At 39.9% G+C, this 23,848-nt stretch overlaps 1 protein-coding gene across 1 annotated transcript; it reads right to left on the bottom strand.

Moving 5' to 3' along the window:
* Nucleotides 1-1,096: 1,096 nt before the first annotated feature.
* On the bottom strand, nt 1,097-7,781 carry LOC308671906 (trypsin-like; the record flags this gene model as incomplete). Its single annotated transcript, XM_081334404.1, has 5 exons — nt 1,097-1,276; nt 3,139-3,275; nt 4,432-4,682; nt 5,730-5,910; nt 7,739-7,781. 5 exons carry the CDS (start codon nt 7,779-7,781, stop codon nt 1,097-1,099), a joined length of 792 nt encoding a protein of 263 aa, XP_081190530.1.
* Nucleotides 7,782-23,848: the final 16,067 nt, after the last annotated feature.

The following is a 23,848-nucleotide window of genomic DNA, read 5'->3' as shown; positions in this document are numbered from 1 at the left end:
TCCTTACTGGAATTTAGCTAACCACAAAGTGCTCTGACATTGGAGCAGGAACCAGACAGCCCCATGTCTTTCTTCTGGCCAGCCATTGCCATAGACCCTCCTACATTGGTGCCTACCATGCCCAAACAGAGGGAAGAGATGAGCAACTGAAAGATGCAATGTGGTCATTGGTCTTACCAAGTGGGAATGAAGTATGAAAATGGGGTACTGATAATAAAAAATATACCTGAGTTAAATTGTTGAGCCTTCAAAAGTTGGTTTTGATATTGATCACCTGGGCAGTTACTTTTTTTCCTTCCCATTCTCTTCCCCCGACCCCCAACTCTTTACTCTTCCAATCCTTCAGAACGTGAGAGCCAAGAATGAGGATGTTTGTGGCCCCAATCACCTGCCCACTCCAATTTCCCATAGGACAGTTCAAGCTCCCCCACCACTCGTTTATACAGATAATCCTCCACTGAGCCCAAAATTTCTCTTGTTAAGCAAGACAGTTGTTAAGTGAGTTTTGCCCAATTCTATGGCTTCTCTTGCCATAGCTGTTAAGTGAATCCATGGTTAAGTTAGTAACATGGATCTTAAGTGAACCTGGCTTTCCCATTGACTTTGTTTGTCAATAGGTCAGAAAAAGTGCTCACATAATCCCAGGTCACTGTAACCGTCATAAATACGAGCCATTTGCCACATGTCTGAATTTTGATTGTATGGCTGACCATGGGGACTCTGCAACAGTTGTGTGAAAAGTGGCCATGAGTTACTTTTTTCAGTGCCATTGTAACTTTGAAGGGTTACTAAATGAATGGCTGTAAGACGAGGACTGCTTATATAAAAAAAAACAAAATTGTTGTCTCTTTTCATAATACAGATTGACAGTGTTGGGGCCAGGAAATAATAAACTTGCAAGAAATCAACCACATAACTTGACCCGGCTGTATGGAGCCCTTGGCCAGATCTCATAATATGTGAAATGTCCCTCATAGTTGCAGATTCTAACCCTAAGCCCATTCAGGAAACGTGGGGAGAAACACACACATACACACACACCCTGATATGCCAGGAAATTCATTCCCAAAGCCTTCTCAGAAATGGTTATCTTCCTTTATTCAAATCCATCATAGAGAGAGCGTATCCAGTTCTTAATTGTGTTCCGAATCCACGGGACAACACAGCAGACTTTGGCATAGACTCCTGGATTCCCTTTTTGAGCACACACAAACGTCCCCCAAGAAACCACACCTTCAACTAGCCCGTTGCAGACAAGAGGGCCTCCAGAGTCACCCTACAAGAAAAAAAAGGCAGAAATGGTCACTTAACATTCCCATGTTGATCTTATCCTAGTATAACTTCAAGAAAAAGATCTAATTCATTTTTATATGATCCCAACCGCTAACTGCAGTCCTGAGCACTGGCACATTTGCCCACCCTTGACAGAGGGAAACACATGCCTCCAGCCATTATGGATGTCAACGCCGTGACAATGGATGTCATCGCTCTGACAACTGAGAATCAGCAGCCGTTTTCTCTTTTATTTATTTATTTATTTATTTATTAGATTTATATACCACCCCTCTCCAAGGACTCGGGGCGGTGTACAGGGCAATTAAAACGCTAACAACACACAAGGTATAAAAATTAAAATAAGATTAAATCAATAGCCCTAAGTAATAAATACATTCTAAAATTTAAAATTTTTAAAATTTAAACTCTAAAATCCAATCCCTCAGTCCAGGCCACCCTGTTCAAACAACCAAGTCTTTGCTTCTAACGTGCCTTTTCTATTCTTTTAGAGTTCAGATGTAGAAGAGGGGATGGGGTAAATGCTTGAGGGTTTGGCTAGCCATAACAATGTAGACGTCTGGGAACTCAAGGACACATGGTCTGATAAGGTTTTGGCAGGCTGAGAGGTTGGTGAGAAAATCCTGCGGCTTGTGTTAATTGGGGAATGTGATTTAAGACAGCGTGTGTGGGGTGGGAAATGCAACTTGTTACTTTGTATCTGGGGGAAAGAATCTCAGTTTTGGGTTCAACTATGTAAGTGCCAATACTTTGTTTCCTAATAAAATGTTCTTTAAGGAAGAATTCTTGCCTTGAAGTTCTTTAAATGGTTTCATCTATCGGAACCATGACATTGGAACCCCTATACCAGGGGTAGGCAACCTTGGCTCTTTTATGACTCATGGAATTCAACTCCCAGAATTCCTGAGCCAGCCATGCTGAGGAGAAATGGAGAGGTTTCCATACTGAGCCATGCCGGCTCAGGAATTCTGGGAGTTGAAGTCCATGAGTCATTAAAAGAGCCAAGGTTGCCCACCCCTGCTCTATACTGATAGTTCTTGACTTAGTGACCCTTTTGAAGTTACAACTGCACTGAAAAAAAGGGACTTACAACCAGCACTTCCAATGCTGTAGCGTTTTAGCATCCCACACACTCATGTGTTCAAAATTCATGAGCTTGGCAACTGGCATGTATTGATGACCGTTGCAGAATTCTGGAGTTACCATTGGGATCAATATTTGTGAGCTTCCCAGCTGGCTTTCAACCAGCCAAAACAACAGACAAAGGCAGCTTTGCTTAACCACTGCATGATTCACTTAATAACTGCAATGATTTGCTTAAAACCATGCAAAAAAGTTGTAAAATTGGGCATAACTCACTTAACTGCCTTGCTTAGCAATGGAAATTTTGGTCCCAATCATGGTTGTCAAAGCATGCACAATCTTATTGCGCTGAGATAACCCAGGAGTAAGCACAGTAAACAGTGGTCTATATTAAATGGTGATTTATCTTACACTATCTACAATATCATACAACAGGAACAATATACACACATGTGCTAATACAGCAGGATCCAACAAACCACAATTACAGCAGGAAACAGAAGAGAGAGGACACAGCAGCAGAGCCTTCCCTTTATTCAAAGTCTCTTAAAGGGACATAGACCCTGCTGAGTCATTCCCATCATTATATCATATATCTCACATTATCCAAGCTGGTTAGCTATTAAATCATTACCCTGACAATGGTCATAAGTTGAGAACTATCTGTACATGCCTCTAGTTGTTATGCAACCACTATAACTCTCGCATGTTCTTAAAAGCCTGTAGGCACAGGGCTGAAACTGTCATCAGCTCTCATCTTACCTGGCAAGAGTCAATGCCTCCTTGAGGTACTCCAGCACACAACATGTGTGAAGTGATCTTACCAGAATATGCTTTATTGCATTGCTTAGATGGAACAATGCTGACATTTGCACACTGCATCTTTGCCGGAAGTTTGTCTGCAAGACATACCAATTGGTCAATAGTGACAAAAACCAAAAGAAGTTAGCGATGCATGAACATCAGGCATATCTGTGGCTTTTTAGATGTTCCTGGGAGAGAAGTTCATTCAAAGTTTTCATCTTTGGTCCTTCTAATCAGGCCCGATTGCCAGATTTCAACAAGCAGAACTTGAGCCAACTATAGAACGTTATAAGAAACCAAGAATGTCTGAGTAGACATCAGAAATCTGTTTGGGATCCCTTTGATCACATTGCCTGGGAAATATGGGAGGCAGAACCCTAATACCTCTGGAGAACATGAAGTTGAGAAATGTTGACTGAATTGTTTAATGGTTTGGTGAGCCAGTTCTTAGGTTTTCATTCATATACAACAGGAGTCCCCAACCCCCAGTCTGTGGACTGGTACCGGGCCACGGTATGCCAGCAATAGGTCCACACAAACAAGCAAAGCCCCATCCGCGAGATGCAGGCAGCACACAAAACCATGCACTCTCCGGTCCACGGAAAAACCTTTCTCCACGGAACTGGTCCCTGATGCCCAAAAGGTTGGGGTCCTCTGACATACAAGCAGGAAACCAAAGGTTGAGATTTCCACACTTAATTTATACCTTGTGTTCTCACATATGGCTCCAGCATTGCACTTCTACTTCAAGTTACACCAGAGCCTTGAGTGTTTCTAGTTTTTATGGATTATACTCCAAGTCCCTTCTAAAACGAATCCAACCCCAACCCTATTCCTAGCCCTAGCCCTAGCCTTAGTCCTCCTAACCCCAAACCCATCCCTAGCCCATAATCCTAACCCCAGGGTTCTCATTTCTTTTAAGCTCATCCTTTTTAGAAGTACACAGGCCATTTCACAGATGTCTGTCTTGGCACTTATAGTACAATAAGACAAACTGAATTTCAGAGTGGAAGATTAAACAGCAGTAAGAAATTGGCAGGGTCATATTTCAGTGGTGGGATTCAGCCAGTTCGCACCAGTTTGTCAGAACCAGTAGCTAATTTTTTGTTGCCCAGGCCCAGAACGGACTTCCGGAAGCGGCATCCACCCAGAGAACCGGTTGTTCGCATATTGGAATCCCACCACTGCCATATTTGTATAAATGATGATGAGAGGAAAACAACATTTGCCCATCCCTTTTTGCCTCCTTACTTTGAGGTGATTTGATCGTGCCCCAGCCTGAAACAGTACATTGTTGCCCATCTTTTGGGCAACTGGTAGGCAGCCGTGTGACATTAACTGCTTTAGTTATTGTGGCACAGGGTTTAAGCCGAATAAGCATGTAATCCTTGTTCAGTTTCTTTTTATTGTATTCTGGATGAGGGATAGCTTGAGCGACATCCACACACTGCTCTGTTGGTTCAACCTTTTTCAGATTATGCTTTCCTAAACACACCTTCACTCTGTATAAAATAAAAAAGAATAAAATGAGGCCCAGGGGGGAAAAACATGAAGAAGGCTGAGAAACAACACCCAATAGAAACTAGAAATTATTTTTTGTTAGATTTTTGTCCTATCTTTATTACTTTATAGGTGACTTAAGATAGCAAATATACACAATATTCCTTCCTCCTATCTATTTTTCCCACAAAAACAATTCTGGAGGCGAGTTGGGCTGAGAAAGAGTGATTGCTATGAAGTCATCCAGTCTGCTTTCATGCCTAAGGCGGAACTGGAACTCACCACCACCTGGTTTCTAGGCGAGCACCTTAAGAACTACATCAAACTGACTCTGATGGATTATACTGCTGTTTTAGGTTGAATAGATCATAACAGGCAATAGATAGTTCTTTAAAACATGCTTATACTGAGAATCTTCATTTGCATATTGGGGTTTGGGGGTTGAAAGTCAAATTATGAGTGGGGGGAATGACATGGATTTTGAGGGCTGTTTCTTGTTGTGCTGTCTGGTAAAGAACAAGACTCTTGTTCCTTTTCTTAGCATTTGTCCTGCATGGTAGCAGGGTTCTTGCCTAGTTCACACAACAAAACCATGCATGATGTGAGGAGAGTTTTTTGTTTTTCAGTCAGTGTCAGGCATGAACAATGTGAAGAGTTTAGCTACTTTATTGCTCATGCCTATTGCACAGGAATCTTCCCAGACTGGCAGTTTGCACCTGGGCCAGACTAGATAAGGTTCAGTGGCATTCAAAGGGGGCAGACCTCTTATGAGGATTACAGACTAATTCCCCGTTTGACTCCTCCCTCAGCTGATCCAGTCTCTTTCCTAGAGTCACCTTGATGCTGATGTGGACTGAGAAAGAATGACTGTCTCATGATTTCCATCTGGCTTCCATGCCTAAGGGAGAAACTCACCCCTGGGTTCCCCCCCCCCATTCTTAGCGTCTTAACCACTATATCAACTGGCTCTCAAGGCAAGGCTCTTATCCTATGATAAATATCCTTATCATTCTCCCTGCTGCTTAATGCTAATTTCTTCTTTGACTTACATTTGTTTGGCTCTACAATGGGCTGCTGTCAACACCCAACATGGGTGCACCAAGCTTGCTCCACAATAAATCCTCCAATTGCCTTTACTTCCAGTTACAAGGGCCGCCTGGAAGGGACGGGAATTTGTTTTGCAGTCATAGCCGCCTATGATTCGGTCAGTAGTAGTTTCCTGTGCCAAGACTTGAGATAAAAGCACACCAAAGAAAAAAATGGTCATAAGACGATCGTTCGCTAGGACCTCACCCACTGCTTGGAACATCTCCACTTGATATTTTCTAGAGCCCACCTGAGCATGAAGTCCTTCTCTTAGAAGAACAACAGCCTTGCTTGCTGTTGTTCTTCTAAGAGGACTTAGAAGGACTTTCTCCAGCAAAGATATTCCTCTGCGCCAAAATGAGACCAGGTGATTCCACATAAGGTAGAAGAGGAATAGAAACCTGAGGAATTTTGATGCCATAAACACTGAGATGGCAACTTTGAATATTACGCACTGAACTGTGGTTCAAGGGCAACTTTCTCTCTGGAGATCTACCATAGCAGGATTGTTTTCATTGGAAAGGTGAGACCAGTTTGGAAAGAGCAAGCCATAAGAAGAATGGGAGAAACTTCAAACTTATCTGCTTTCAGTTAGCACCCGGAGAGCAGAGCAGGCTAAGAACGTAAACAGGTTTCCCATACTCCGATGACAGGTAAATAGCAAATCTATTGACATTATTATAATGGCCATTTCTAAATTAGTGTTTATCTACATAAATCAGAACCTACACAATTGATGGAAATGTGTGTCCTTTTTCTTGAGAGGGGAGTAGCAAACTCTATTCCAAGAAAAGAGAATATTTTAACTCAGGGTTGAACTGTGGGGTCCTTGGTGCTCTCTGAGCTTGGCTGTTTTCTTGCAGACATTTCATTACCAAACTAAGTAACATCATCAGTGTTAGCCAATTGTCTTACTTCAGAACACTTGGGAACAATCTTTCCCTGCCTTTCTTTCTTACCCAGCTTGTTACAGCGTTGCTGTTTTTATCTTGCTGACATCCTCTTTTTTCCATCATGTCCTCATAATGCTGCCTTCACAAAATAGATGGGCCTAAGTTCTTTTTAACCCTCTCCATTTTAAAGAATGGTGACATCTCAGTTTAACTGAATGTTGTTAAATTGCAAATCTTATTTTTTTCCCAGCAGTTCATGACATATACATCATGATGTCATCATGCAAGTGATATAAATTGTTGTGAATTAAATAATTTGTATCATAACACAAATGTTACAAATTACTGGTAGTGATGTACAATTAAAGTAAAAACAAAAAATTTAACTGTCCACTCCAGAACACATGCAACACACTTGTCTGCTCTTCCTAGAAGAAATTTGGTCTGTTACTTTCAGAGTCCACTAAATGGGGTCATTTAAATTGAGGTTTCACCTTAGGATTGGAAGATTAAGTATATAGCTATCTGACGTACATTTCTTTAAAAATTTCTATTTAATTTATTCCATCATAGATTTATAATTGTCATTTTGTTTTTCACTACATATCACATAGATCTAGAAAAGGAAATGAGAGATTATACCTGGAATTTACAAGGAGTTCCACTTTAGGTTTCCAAGTTTATACTCAACATTCTTGCTTCATACTGGGTCAGACTGATTATATATTATGCTATGCTATGCTATGCTATGCTATGCTATGCTATGCTATGCTATGCTATGCTATGCTATGCTATGCTATGCTATGCTATGCTATGCTATGCTATGCTATGCTATGCTAATTTATTTACTGCTCATCTTACTGTAGAGTTATTCTGTGACAATTGTGTAGTTAGGGAGCAAAAATGGATCCAAGAATGAGAATGAGGGGGAAACAACATTGATAAATTTGTACATCTGAATCTGGAATGTTGCTCGCTGTCTCTTCCTCCGCTTACTTAACCTCCTGGTATTGATAGCAAAGATCCTAATAAAGCTTACAAATAGGAAAAGGTCGGTTACCCAGAATTAATTTCCTTACCTGTTGAGCTCACCAGAAGTAACCCCCAAAATAATTGTTTCATCATTGGTTTTGTGAGGTCAGCTGGAACCCAAAAGTCTTGGGACAATTTGCTGCAGGGCAGGAGATCTGCAAAGAACAAAAGCATGGATGTCTACAAGATTAAATCACAGTTATTGGCCGCCTCTGTGGCAATAATGAGGCCAAGCAGCATTATCACCAGTAACTGTGTAAACAGTTCCCCTATAATTATTATTCATAAAGCATTATCATTAATTTTCTCCTGCTATGAAATAAGAGGCGTTCACTTCCTGTGGGTGAGACATAAATGGGTTTTATCGGGCAGGGGATGTTGGAAATTTTACTCAGATTATTTATTTATTTAAAATTATTGACATGGCCACCTCTCTCATAGCAGTGATAGTGACTTTTCATTGTGATCATCATAATAAAATAATAGAAATGAAGAGAAGATGACGGAGGAGGAGGAAGCTGATTTATATTCCGATTCTTAGTCACTTTTGAACACGAGGTATATAACAGAATGCATAACAATGGTACAACATTTAACATTTAAAGTGTTGAATGACAGACACATCATGGGATTGGTACTAGAACAATGTTCCATAATCTGGAATGAAAAAAAGTTGGGTAGAGAAACAGCTAAAGCACTGTGGTAGACTAGTTACAAGGCACTTTTCTATGGAGACCCATTATTACTGGAACCAAATAACGTGAGACGAGTGGGGGGATATAAATTGATTGAATAAATGGGTATGTGAAAATCTGAGTACTAACTAAAACAAATTTCACGTCCAACAAGATATAAGTAAGTTTTCTGTTCGAAGAGAAATATCCTATTGAAATATGCATAATTATTTTTTTTAATGTTTCAGTATTTGATTTGTTGAATGTTGTGTTCCTGCACAGTGCAATACTTCTCTGATACATATTTAGTTAATATAGGGGGAAGGAAAAAGAAGAACTCACACAACTGAATGTTTGGCTATCATATCTATCAACATTTCCTCACATGTTTTGACTTTGGACAAAATAATAACAATAACAAGAAGAAGAAGAAGAAGAAGAAGAAGAAGAAGAAGAAGAAGAAGAAGAAGAAGAAGAAGAAGAAGAAGAAGAAGAAGAAGAAGAAGAAGAAGAAGAAGAAGAAGAAGAAGAAGAAGAAGAAGAAATTGGAAGGGATCTTAGAGGTCATCTAGTCCACCCCCCTGCTCAGGCAGGAAACCCTATACCATTTCAGACAAATGGCTGTCCAATCTCTTCTTAAAAACTTCCAGTGTTGGAGCATTCCCAGGTTCTGAAGGCAGCTTGTTCCACTGATTAATTGTTCTGACTATCAGGAAGTTTCTCCTTAGTTCTAGGTTGCTTCTCTCTTTGGTTAGTTTCCATCCATTGCTTCTTGTCCTGCCTTCAGGTGCTTTGGAGAATAGCTTGACTCCCTCTTCTTTGGGGCAGCCCCTGAGATATTGGAACACTGCTATCATGTCACCCCTCGCCCTTCTCTTCATTAAACTAGACATTAAACTTGACAAGTATGTATATGTGTGTCCGGTTTCTCACTCACCTCTACTTCCAACCTCCAGATGCAATCTGATAGAAAGTAAAAGATCACCAGATCACCTGCATTTAAGAGAAGATTCCTGTAGCAAAGCAGAAAAAGTCCTTAAACGTTGAAGGAATGGCTGCTAAAGAATCCTGTTCCATTAAGTGTCAGAGAGAGGTAGTTTTCAAGAGATGAGTTTTTGCACATTAAGAATTCAATAACCCTTTATAAATAATCCCAATAAAAATTCTAGGAAGTCCCATTATTGCTGGTGTGAGCAAAGGATTATATTTGATTATTTAAATAATTCTATTCAATAATACAATTTTACACTGCTTTCTTTCAGTTTAGACAATGGATTTATAGCTTCCCTTTCAGCCACTTAAGTAAGACACACATTTCAACTGGTGTTTGTACACCCAGTTAAAATATATCCTTGTATTCTAGCCTGTATGTTATTTGGAGCCAGAAGTATATTATGTTGGATGATGGCCAAATCTCAAAGATACCTTTTTCATTTTGTGTTCCATCTAATTTATGTTTCATGAGATGATTAAAATCTGGCATGATCTAAAAGGGGGGAGAAGGGAAAATGAGGTGACTCTAACTTGTTTATCCAAGAGCACCAAATCATGTTAGAACTTCTATTAGTCTTTATTCTGCGTGCTTCTGATCCATGATCCAGCCATAGATCCCAGAAATGCCTCCTTAAGTAACACCAGCTGCCTGCAATTAGTGCAGGTTCGCATCCCACCAGGCTCAAGGTTGACTCAGCCTTCCATCCTTCCGAGGTAGGTAAAATGAGGACCCAGATTGTTGGGGGCAATTAAGCTGACTTTGTAATAATGCCGCTTGGGGGTGTGTGTGTGTGAAAGCCCTAATAAGCAGGCATATTATTTATTTATTTATTTATTTATTTATTTATTTATTTATTTATTTATTTATTTATTTATTTATTTATTTATGGGATTTATATCCCGCCCTATCTCCCGAAGGACTCAGGGCGGCTAACAACAAAACATATAATAAGTACAGAAATTAAGATAAAAATAAAATTTAAATCATCTATGCAATAAATTAAAATTAAAAATTAAAAATAAATTAAAAATTGTAAATATAATTAAAATGCCTGTCAGTCCAGGTCAGCCTGGTGGAATAGGAGTGTTTTGAGGCCGCGACGAAAGGACTGGAGATTTTGGGCCATCCGAAGCTCAGGGGGGAGCTGATTCCATAGGACTGGCGCTCCCACAGAGAAGGCCCTCCCCCTGGGGGTCGCCAGCCGACATTGCCTAGCCGACGGTACCCTGAGGAGGCCTTCTATATACATAGAATGAAGGCTACTGCTAAGCTTGTAAGCCGCCCTGAGTCTTCGGAGAAGGGCGGGATATAAATGGAATTAAAATAAAAATAAAAAATAAATAAATGTTAAATAAAAATAAAAATAAAACACTTTTGCAAAAACAACTTAGTTTAAATCTCTTGCACTTCTCATAACAAGTTTCTTGAGCATCCTTTCTTCTCTCTTTTGAAGCCAATTTATTAGGAAATGGAGTTGCAAATTTTACACAATTCTTTTTTCATTTGATAACTTTTCTACAAAGGGGAACAATACGGATATGCATTGTAATGTCATCAGAACTAGCCTATTCCAAAAGATTAAATACAGTAGCATAGTCTCTTGTCCAAATTTAAGGTTATAGTCAAATATCCAGAGTCAAATTGTGAACTGAATCTCACTCACCTGCAATTCTTGACAAAGCTTCAGATGGAAGACAGCCTTCACAGGGTTGTCTAAAAGAAAACAGTGAGTAACTAATGAAGAAGTTAACATTTAAATGCTGGAGAAGGAGGATGTCCTGGACTTGAGTCCTTGCATAATGCATCATAGGTTTGGAGCATCCACTGTGACTCAAAGTAGTGGTTGTATATCTTCCAATCTCTTTTCCAGCAAGAAACCCATGTTAAAATTTGAATGGGGCAACCTACCAGCTCATGGGTCCACCATCCACCTCTTCATATTATGTCTCTTGAAGAAACATCAAGATCTTCCTAGAGTATAATCAGTGCTTTTTTTGTAAAAGAAAAAGGTGCCGGAACTCACACGTGTCATACAACCCACCTTGCCTACCCTATAAGGTTCCATCCAAAAAAGGTGCCGGAACTCCGTTCTGAGCGTTCTATGAGAAAAAAAGCCCTGAATATAATGGAGAAAATGTAGTAAGCTTTCCCCCCCTCCCCCTATCGCAGAGTGTACATTTCTCCGATAATGTAAACTTATGATTTGAGTATTGGTGGTAGAAAAATGGGGAAATTGGGCAGCTAATATTTGAATTTAAAGAAAGCGCAACTGCTGGAAAACCTGTTCAGCTCCAAAGATAATCAGAGGTTTATTCTTTATCAGAAAGGAAGATCCAACCCAATATTTCATGTTGGACACATGTATTGTTCTTTACTTGTCTTGATTCAGGGATTAAATGCAAAATTGTGTTTTGAATTTATTAGTAGAATTATTAACTTTGAATGGGAGTCTACGCCTGGTGTTTAAAAAACAGCAACACGTTCAGATACAGTTTGCAGGGAATAGGTCTTAGCTCCATGCATGACAAGCATTGCAAGCTTTGCATTGTTCTGTAAAAGGAAAAGTCTTCATCAGGGTCCAGTCCAAGCTGGGAATAAACAACATGGTGACTGCTTTAGAAAGAAGGTTGTAGTTTATTCAAGAGGAGAGCCAGACAGAAAGATGGTTCTGGAAGAAAAGAGAGAGCCCATGTAGTAGGGACTGGGTTTTTATACCCTCTGGGGCTTTTGTTTGGAGTTGTTTCCTGTTCCTGTTTCAGCCTTTGTATTTCCTATGTCGTGTACTTTGACCTGAGTCTGAGTGTGCCCCTTTGGCATCTGAGGGTTAATCCTATCATGTCCTGTCTTACAGTTTGGGTGGGGTATGTAGATTTTAGGTATCTTTGTCTTCCTAAGCTTCTAGCTGGAGGGGTCCAACCTTCCTGAATGGATTATCACATCTGCATTTCTACAGAGCTGGTTTCTGCTTGAGGGAGGGAGGGAGACTTAGGGCTATTAAGAAAAACTGGGCATACTTTTCTGCCTCTTTAAGATCCTATGAGGAAATATAATATTCTGCCCTTTTAATATTTCGTTCTCTGAGGGTGGGGGTTGACTTCCCACGGTTCCAATAGAGATGGATATTTTTAAAAAATCAATTTTGTTTTATGATATTTCTAGACCACAGAAGCCTGAAGTTGGAATATAAGAACATCTGGATGACCATGGTTTTTCTTCCCTGTGAACGAGAGGGAAATCATAAAACCAAGGTATCACCACACTCAGGGTAACCCCAAATTTAGAAAGATGGTTGAAATATATTTTAGGGAGAAAAAGCTTAAAAAATATGAACCCATCATTCAAAATAAAGAGCCTTGGTGGAGCAGTGGGCTAATGCCTCCTTAAGTAACACCAGCTGCCTGCAATTAGTGCAGGTTCGAGTCCCACCAGGCTCAAGGTTGACTCAGCCTTCCATCCTTCCGAGGTAGATAAAATGAGGACCCAGATTGTTGGGGGCAATAAACTGACTTTGTAATAATGCCACGTGGGGGCCCCCAAAAGCCCTAATAAGCAGGCATATACATAGAATGAAGGCTATTGCTAAGCACATTGATTTGTGCTTCTTAGATTGTAAGCCGCCCTGAGTCTTCGGAGAAGGGCGGGATATAAATGGGATTAAAAATAAAAAATAGATTAAGTGTATACTTTGAAAAGGAGATCCCTCCCTCCCTCCCTTCCTTCCTAAAAATATTAGTGACTCTGTTACTTGTCTGTTAACATTACCCAAGATGGTTTCTTGGAAAATCATTATGAATGTCCCTTAACTTATTTGTGCATGCATTTGTGTGCCTATGCTAACCATATATAAATATACACTGTAGACTATATAGGAAACACACACACATTCCAATTTACATATTTAGATAAGTTTTATGCAAGTGCTGAATAGCTCTAATATGTAAGTGTGCTCCTTTGCCATTCATTGGTATGGTATTTACTTTAGAACATGTGATAATATTTTGCCAATCATTTCCAAGACTGTTGCAAAAAAAAAAAAGCATTACATCTTAGAACATATTGTAACAGTATGGTCTTAATCTGGATTAGGTGTTAGATTACATATTTTAGGAGGCAGAGCTCGGTTTTGAAATCCTCCCTGTGTGATGTTGCAAGGATTTTCTTCCATAGAAAAACATGTGGTTGGGACTGAAAGATGTTTATTCAAAAGGCAACTGGACTGGTTTTTTTTTATTTGTTTGTTTGAGGAAGAAGTCATTTGTGATTGGATGGTATTTCTTTGCAGTCGTCTGGTTGTTAGCACTCTCTCTGGGGGTTTATCTATGCCTCAATGGCTCTCAGAGAGAGTGCTAATGACCAGATGACTGCAAAGAAATACAATCTTTCTATTGCCCACCACCACCACCATCCAATCATAACTGTCAGAAACTATCCACCCATCATTCTGTCACTAATGAAGCTTTTGGAAGAAGAAGCAAAAGATCTTCTTCCTCAAGAAAAAATAGTAGTTACCTTTTGAAAATGTACCTTTGAGACATCTCTGACGTGGATGACTGAGAATCTCCCTAGAGACACTTGCCTGGGACCTTTTTTCTAATCCTCCATGGAAATAAAGATGCAATCATAAACTTGGTTCAAAAAAGTCAAACTTTCTCAAATCTGGAGTTTTGGGGAGGAGGTGTATAAAACAGGTGGAAAAGAACACTCCGTCCCAATTTTGATTCTCCATGGATGCATATTTATATTTGCATTTCATCTTTGCATTTGCTTCCCCCCCTAAAATCCTTGTGTCTTGATTCCCAATCTGTGTTGCGCCCACCCCCGGCCACCCCCAGAAATTATGTACTTGTACTCACATCCTCTCAATCAAGTAGCTGCAATAGTTATCACTTTTCTTTGTGCTCAGGTCATGTGAAAAAACAGCTGGAAGATAACAATGTTACCATGGCATTTTTTTTCTATATCATCTGACTTTTTCAAATTAGTATAAAGTCTATTCTTTAATTATTATTGAACTCTGTCCATCACTCTGGCTTTCCCTCCTCCTTCCTCCTGAATATTTACTATATAATACATCAAAAGGCCAATTTTGTTGATCCTGAATAAAAACTAAACAGAATTAGTCATAGTTATTTTTGGACAGAACATCGTCAGAAATTTCTGTGGCCCTAGGCTAGACTGAGAAGTTGGGGGAGAAAAAGTATCCCTAGAAGAAAATGACAAACTATCTCCACAATGTTGCTAAGAAAACTATATGCACACCTCTGGGCTTGGTTGTTTTCCTGCAGACGTCTCATTATCCAACTTGACAATATCATCAGTGCTGTACTGAACTGTACAGTATTGAAGATTTTCCTAGTTGGGTAATGAAACATCTGCAAGAAAACAATCAAGCTCAGAGAGCACCAAGGACTCCACAGTTCAACTCTGAGCTACAAATATTCTTTACTGTTTGTATATGCTATTGGTACATCTGTGAAATAACCAACTGTTGAACTTGACTCAAAGGAATCAAGCTTGATAAAGACCGAAGAAGTATCAGTTTATATATAAGAAGAGATTGTGGTTCATTAAATTTACTTTAAGAATTGGCTGTCATATTAGCTGAGGGTTTTTTATTCTAGAAAACATTTTTTTGAAAAAAAATCTATTTGTTTATTTAATTGAACACTAATTTTCATAACCCTGGAGGTGCTTCTCATTTCAATGCTGCTTGATAGACTGTTAAACTTAAAGCAAGCAATTTTTTCTCCACTGTTCTCCAGAAGTTGAGCACAGCTCCCAGTTAGGTCAAACGTTGTATGTGGTGCCCAAAGTGGCATTTAGGATTGCAAACTCAAGCATTGTTGACAGAGATCAGCAATGTGTAGGTGTGTAACATTCCCTTCTTACTAGTATTATTGTGGTTCCACTTCCTTCCTCCAAATAAGATTTAATAGATCAAGAGTGAAAAAGAGGCAAAATGAAATGGCAGCAGAAGACTGCTGCTGCTGATGGAGCTACATCATTTCTAGTAGCCAACTGCTATCCTGCTGCTCAGTTTCACAAAATTCCTATTGACAACAGACAATGACAAACTCATAGCATTACCATAGCACCCAAACCAACTTAAGCCCTCTAAAATGTTAAGTAAACCATCTTAGGGTAAACAAAAATACCCAGTAGTCTAAGAAGAAAAAATAGGAATCATCTACAACATACAGTGTGAGGACTATAACAACCACTACCATATATAGGACAGACAGGCAGAGGACTAGCAGAACACATCCATGAACATCAACCACTGGTCAGAATACACTATGAAAATTCTTAATTTCACACTACACAGACAGACTTAACCATAGTTTCAGCAGGGAAACTGTGAACATCTTAGACCAAGCTAAATCCAAAAGCACTAGGAAATTCCTGGAAGCCTGACACTCAGACAAATCAGCCATCAATTGGCACATAGAGATAAATCATGTTTACACACTGTTCCAAAGAGACGATAAAAAAGCCAAGAGAACACATCTTCTCCAGCAGTCAAGACCCAGGTAAATAGGGATTAACACCAGGCAAACAATCAAGCAGAAAACAATACCCTAATTCAGGAAATACCAAGGAGAAAAACCATACACCCCACCAATGATGGCAGGGCAAGCTACTGTATATAAAGAGGGAGTAAACACCACATCACTAGTACTGATTATGTTATCTAGTTGGGTAATGAAATGTCTAAGCAAACAACCAAGCTCAAAGTGTACCAAGGCATCCACAAAAAAGATTTGCTTTTAGCCCTTAATTTTGAGTGAGTAGGAGAAATAGAATACTATTCTTTATAAACAGAACTTGCATTACTAGAATTCTTTCATAATGGCTTCATAGCTTTATTCCAGTTAATCTACTTAATTGGAATCTTTGTGTCCTAGGAAATATTTAACAACATTTTGCCTTATTCACTGAGAAAGACCAGTTTCATTGAGGGGTTGTAGAAGTAATCCAGGGTTGATTTGCTACATATATGCACAGGAGAAACAAGGATACTTCATTAAATAGGCAAAATCTAATTCATTTGTAAGGACGCCAATTCAGAAATAATGACTGCTAACTGCACTTAGCCACTGCTATTCTGCCTCCTCAGGTTTTGCTATTTTTAGACTAGATTTGACTTAGTTGAAAACACTTTCAAACTGGGAAATAATAGTTAAAAGCTTGAAATAGAGGGGCCCCATTTGAAAAGTAAGACTTATGGCAACAATGCATGCAGCATTATCATGATTCAGTGGTGTTACTGCCACTAAGACATCATTTTAATTAGTTGGGAACTTCTACACCCAGCCCAATGTACATAGCACTGAATAAGGTCCTGTTTAGTATATTGCTGTGTTTCTCAACCTCAGCAATTTGCTGGCTGAGGAATTGTGGTGGCTGAAGTCTACACATCTTCAGGATGCCAAGGCTGAGATACACTGGTATATAGTAACTTCACCACTCCGTGCAAAATAACTAACACTACATATTATGGCCAAACATAGGAATAAGAGCATGTGCAACTCTATGCATACATTGCAAAATAATGCAACACAGTATCAGTTAGAATAATGCAAATAACTGAAGCTGGACGTCCAGATGTTGTGTAGCAATGCATAGGTGTGGTACCCACTCAAATTCCCCTGTGCCTTCACCTGAAATGGCTCCATCAGTTTTGCATGCATGCCTACACTTTATAGCTGAGCAGCATGTGCCAAAGTGGCTGAGATTAATTCTGATGCCACTTTGCCTATGCATATGCTAAATACAATAAATCTAACCATCCTCTGTTGTTTTGAAGTATTGAATTATACAGGTGTCCTCTGAGACTGGTACAAAAGATTTCTGTCTGTGCACAAGTCGCTGATACAATCATTTAAATGCTAAAATGGACTCCTTTGATCCTTAAACAATGGGAACATCTGGAGATACAGAAGCTGATGATGTTATCTTGTGGGGGTGTGAATATGGGAAGAGATAAATGAAACTATTTGATTGGGTGTTCCAGAACACACACACACACACACACACACACACTAGAAATTTCAGGCTGAGCTTGTCATGGTGATGCTATTTATGTCGATTGATATCAGTGTCTTTTTATAATAGGCTTGGGTATCGTGAACACACACACACACACACACACAGAGAGAGAGAGAGAGAGAGAGAGAGAGAGAGAGAGAGAGAGAGAGAGAGAGAGAGAGAGAGAGAGAGAGAGAGAGAGAGAGCAAATGTGAAGATTCTTCACCAAACACTTTCGTTTTATTGCTTTTAACGTTGTAAGCTGCCCAGAGTTGCCTTTAAGCAAGCTGGGCAGCAAACAAATCTAATACACACAAAAAAAACACACTTCTTGATAGATCATTCTCCATATTAATGGCTCTCAGTTGCAAAATTACCTGCTAGGAGAGGTGGAACCTTGAAGCTGCCGTTTTAAATTTCCCACAGTGCTCTTTACTACTTATAAAGGAGATTAAGGGAAATTTAAAAAGAAGCACTATGGGAAGTTTGTCATTGGCACAAGGCTATAACAAATCTATTCTGGTGTGGGAAGAATCCAGAGAAAGAAATATTTTGGGAAATATTAAAAAGGCAGAATATATTTCCCCAAAGGAAGAATATATTACCCCAAAGGATTTTAAAGGCAGAAACCCACCGCCCCCCCCAAGTCTCTCTGCCCCAAACAGAAACCAGGTCTGCAGAAATGCAGATGTGATAATCTTGTCAGAAAGATTGGAAGATGGGATTAGAAAGAAAGATCCCTAGAAACAACAATCCCTCACCCCCCAAAAAAAATCCAACAGTCATCAGCCATAGCCCCAGGGAAGCAGGATATGACTTTTGGGACATAATAGGATTAACTTACCACCATCAGAATACCAGAAAGGCACACTCAGACTCAGGTCAAAGTTCATGCCACAGGAACAACTCCACACAAAAGCCCAAGAAGGTATAAAAACCCACCACTCCCTACTACATGTGGTCAGCTTTCCCAGAGCCATCTTTCTGTCTGGCTCTCCTCTTCAATAAACTGCAACCTTCTTTCTAAAGCAGTCACCATGTTGTTTATTCCCGGCTTGGACTGGACCCTGTCGAAGATTTTTCCTTCAACACTGGGAATAGATCTAAGAGCAAAATAGGTTTTGCTCTGGCCTGGACTGCAGGACTAAATAAAACATTCTAATTATCTCTCCAGTTAAAATATATGCTCACGCAAAAATTGTGACAGATTTAAATGAAAAAAAGGCAAGAAGATATATAAATAAGAGAAATGATAAGCTCCTGGTAAAAAACCTGGCACTTTATGAAATCAGATATCTATTTGGCTAATGGCCAGCGTAACAGCTTGCCTTCAGAAACTGTGGGCGCTCCATCACTGGAGATTTTTAAGAAGAGACTGGACAATCACTTGTCTGAGAAGGTATAGGTTCTCCTGCTTGAGCAGGGGGCTGGAGTAGAAAAGGTCCCTTTCCTCTCTATTCTATTGTAATGTGGAGACAGATGACTTGTGCTCTGGATCCAGGAGTGTGTAGTTAACATGATATTATCCCTGTTGGTGGATTGTTTTAGTGGCAATCCTCAGCTGTTCAGTTCATTCAAAATGCTTTGGGCTACATTCCCCAATATTCATGAAGAAGATCCTAAAAACAAGGAGAAAAAAATATTAAGGAGTCAAATAAGGGCTATCTATCCTGAGCTGCCAATGTCTAGTGAATCACAAGAGGGCAGCAAAGAGTCACAGGAAACTCTCATACCACTTAGTGGTGAGCCAGAGTTTAGCAGCCCATGTCTGGTAACTATTAAGCACACTCGTCTATGGAGATTCTCAGTCATCCAGGTATGGTTGTCCCAAAGGTGCTTTTTTCAGGAGGCAACTGGACTTTCTTGTCTTTCTTTTGAAGATGTTTTGCTTTTCATCCAAGAAGCTTCTTCAGCTCTGACTAGATGGTGAGGCGTGGAAGGATTTATATTGCTTGCAGACAGCTGATCATTTGCATTCCTTTAGAGAGTCGTTGAAACCATTTTAGAGGTTAACCTGTGTGGGAAGTCAGCCCCCCAACCCAGAGAAGGAAATATTAAAAGAGCAGAATATTATATTTCCTCAAAGGATCTTAAAGAGGCAGAAAAGCATGCCCAGTTTTTCTTAATAGCCCCAAGTCATCCTCCTCCAAGCAGAAACCAGCTCTGTAGAAATGCAGATGTGATAATCCATTCAAGAAGGTTGGAGCCGTCCAGCTAGAAGCTGAGGAAGACGAAGACACCTAAAATCTACATACCCCACCCAAACTCTAAGGCAGGACATAATAGGATTAACCCACAGATGCCAAAGGGAACACCCAGACTCAGGTCAGAATACATGACACAGGAAATACAAAGCCTCAAACAGGAACAGAAACAACCTCAAGAGCCCCGGAGGGTATAAAAACCTACTCCCTACATGTGCTCTCTCTCTTTTCTTCCAGAGCCATCTTTCTGTCTGGCTCTCCTCTTCAATAAACGACAACCTTCTTTCTAAAGCAGTCGCCACGTTATTTATTCCCAGCTTGGACTGGACCCTGATGAAGACTTTTCCTTCTACACCTGGGTCCTCAGGGTAACCTGAGAATTGCAAATGTGTGTGGAGCCTTCTTGGCTGCAGGATGTTTTCTGCTCTGTGTCCCTTCACTGTTAAAGACAGGCACAGGCTATTGGGGATGAGTCTGTGCTGTCTGAATCTCAAACTGAAGCAAAAATGGTACCTGTAGTCTGCAGTATTTTCTGGAAATCCATTCATATTCTCTCATCATTCGAAGGGTGTTCATCCCAAAATGCATATGTCTATGTGTAAATGTCTATGGAGATTCTTAGTCATCCAGGTATGGTTGTCAGTGATGTACAGTAGTCATAAATCTTGGGCTACCTGTAGCTTCACAATCTTCTCCAAGTATCATAGCCTTGACACCCAAGCAAAATTTACAGATATGGCTAGACAAATCTAAAGCTAAATTTCATCCCCCAACCATGAATTTCCATTGCTAGACATCCTCAAAAACAATTGTTAGACATATACCTTAAAATGAAAACATAATCTGCCCCAACACATTTTTACATTGCATCTCTCAGGTTCTGTTGACTTCAGCTGATAGCTATATTCTCCCAAAGTTTTCTTTAACAAGATTTATTGAAGAGAATGGAATAAGTTATAAAAATCTCAGCAGTCAAATTGCTTTCATTTTGGAACTGTTTCTTTGCTTATTGAGGCAGATTTTCCCCCCAGTTGTTTATTAACTGCCTCTCTGTGAACCAACTAATTATCTATTAGTTTTCCAGATAACCAAGTTATTACTACTAGCTAATGTTTTCCCTTCTGAATCTCTCTCAGGCTCTGAATATACTATGACTTAGTCTTCCCATTGTTGTTTATCTACAGCATTGTTTACTTTTTGGTTTAGGGCTTAATTAAGAAACAGAAAAAATATGCCACCCTCCTTTACACAAAATACCCATAAAAACTTCTCATTAATTTTATGGGGCATGATTGCCATCCCATAATTAATTCAAACACTTCCTTTTGATGGCAGAGGTTCAGCTTCAAAAAATGCATGGAGGTTAAACAAAAGATTTTAAGTGATGTAACTGGGTGCTTTTAATTAGAAATGTGTAGGAGAAGAGCAGGCAGACTTGGAATGCAGAGTAAAACAAGTCATCAATTTACAATCCTTTTGTTTCCACAAGAGACTCAGGCCAGCCCCCCCCCCCACCTTGAATTCAGCAGACCCTTATTTAATGCCTATTTAGTGCTGTTAGTTGACTGGGTTCTTGTGTATAGACTTCAATAAATTATTTATGCTACAACCTACATGAAGGGTCCTGATTCTTTGCCCCTGATAAAATGCCATTTATCTCACCAGGAAATATTATATGTAAACATTAGACCAGGGGTAGGCAACCTTACAGGGATGCGGTGGCTCAGTGGGTTAGGACGCTGAGCTTGTCAATCAGAAGGTCGGCAGTTTGGCGGGTCGAATCCCGAGTGCCGCGTAGCAGAGTGAGCGCCTGTTACTCGTCCCAGCTTCTGCCAACCTAGCAGTTCGAAAGCACGTAAAAATGCAAGTAGAAAAATAGGGACCACTACGGTGGGAAGGTAACAGCGTTCCGTGCGCCTCTGGCGTCTAGTCATGCCGGCCACATGACCACGGAGACGTCCTCGGACAAGCGCTGGCTCTTCGGCTTTGAAACGGAGATGAGCACCGGCCCCTAGAGTCGGAAACGACTAGCACGCATGTGCGGGGGAACCTTTACCTTTACCTTTAGGCAACCTTGGCTTTTTTATGATTCGTGGACTTCAACTCCCAGACTCGTGGATTTGTGAACTTCAACTCCCAGAATTCCTGAGCCAGTTGAAGTCCACGAGTCATAAAAGAGCCAACGTTGCCTACCCCTGCATTAGACTGAACCCCAGTTAAAAAAAAGTAGAGACATATCAAAGTTCTTCTTACTTATTTCTCACATGTTCTCATTTTGTGTAATCTGATCTGTTGTAAAGAACAGTAAACTTGAAAGCTTTGTTCTTATCTCATTCGAGGGTCAACAGTAGGTCAAGAAAGATATCCTTAGAGTTTCAGTTGGGGACAGACTATTCTACACTTAAATGTGCTCATGGAATACATACAACACTTCATATATAGCTTTTACCTCTGCATTCGGTAGTGAATGCTAATTTCAGACAGATACCTTGGTTGAATCTCTCTTATTTGGCTTAACTCTCTTGAATTGTTGTGATAATCCCCTTGGAAGCATCCTCACATTTACCCTAAGTAGATACCATTCCTGCAGTCTACAGATGCACTTACCAACTTGTGTAACATTGGGCAGCAGTGATCAGCCATTGTCCATGGAGAAGGTCTCTGCGGTTTTCTCCAATGAATTGTGCCTTTGCATGGTGTCTCAAAAATACTTAAACATTAACTTCATTATGGTGCTACCATGATAGTAAGTAGAAGTAGTAGTAAGTCTGGTCTTCATCCAGTATAGAATGATTTGTTTTTTAAAAAAAATCAGAGATATTCTTAACCCTTGTCTCCAGCATCACAATTCAGAAATTCAATTCTTTTCATTCGGTCTTTCTAATGGTCCAACTTTTGTATGCTGTGACTGGGAAAGCTGTGGATTTGATAATGGCAATGTGATATCACTACACTTTAATGTTTTATTATTATGGTCCTTCTGCCAAACAGCAGAAAGTTTTAACATTTCCCAGTTATTCCCAACCAACAGCTCACTTTTGGCTGGAGGTGATGGAGTTTCATTCCAGCAGTTGAAAGGCAACCAGTTGGAGAAGGTTGATCTAATCTGATGTTGACAACCATGGGAACCACCTATTTGTACTGGATTTATCCTGAAGCTTGTTAAACCAACATGGGTGCTAAGGTTCACATTTCCTGGTGCCAGAGCATTTGATGTGATCTCTGTCTGCCTGTTGAAGCCCCATGAGTCACACCTTGTTCCTTCATAGCAAAGTGGGGAGTTGTTAGTCACCTACGACAATAGAGTATCTTGTCCACAGAAGCTATAATTTGGAGTGTTGACACAACAGTGTGGCAGGAGGTTATTATTGCTTATGTTTAATGATTTAATACTCTAGACAAAGAACTCAGTTGCATGAGATTCCCCAAGACTAAGTCAAAAGTATTCTGAGAAGGACTTTTTGCTCCCACAAGAACTGAGAGATGGCGAAGGAGAGACTTATACCAAAAAGATTTCCTTTAAAGCCTTAGAGAAGGTGCTTGAAAGACTAGCGTTTCCCATTTAAAGGGACATTGCTTCAAGTGGATCTTTGCCTAATCAAATGTGGACTGTGGCAATGAACTTTGAGGCTGGGATTCTTACAGAATAGTTTAGCTTATGTTATTAGGAGAGCAACTCTTCATCCCTTAGCATTCCTAGCTCCTAATCCAAAGCATAGCCTGTTCTTGTTCTCCAACAGATGTGAGTTGCATCCCTCTAGGTTAAATCATAACATGAATGTAACCATTATGGTTACAATGGCAAAAGATGATGAAAGTTGTGTGCTAACTACTTATATAACTACCTATAGGTACACACCATGGCAACCAAAGAAGTCTGCTTCATTTTTGACATCACTGAATTATATAATTATCAAGATGGAAAGGGGCACAGGGGTTACTGAATTCTACCTGCTGCACATTGGAGGAAACTTAATTAAATCATCCATGATCAATGGCCATCTGATTGGAATGGAAGTCTACCGCTTTTCCTGGTCACCTGTTCCATTGAGAATGCCTCTTACTGTTAGGAAGTTTCTTCTACTATCCATCAGTAGCTGTCATTCTATAATCTATAACTTAAATCCCATTATTTCATGTTCTATATTCTGGAACAATGACAAACAGATCCACATCTTCTATGCAACATCCTTTCAGAAATCTGAAGAGTACTGCCAAATCCCTCCTTTTTAGAAGGAATCATATTCAATGGAAGAA

The sequence above is a fragment of the Vipera berus genome, assembly GCF_964194415.1.
Source record: "Vipera berus genome assembly, chromosome: 9".
Taxonomy (NCBI): Eukaryota; Metazoa; Chordata; class Lepidosauria; order Squamata; family Viperidae; genus Vipera; species Vipera berus.
The sequence above is the reverse complement of the archived record's forward strand: the minus strand, read 5'-3'. Positions and strand labels throughout refer to the sequence as shown.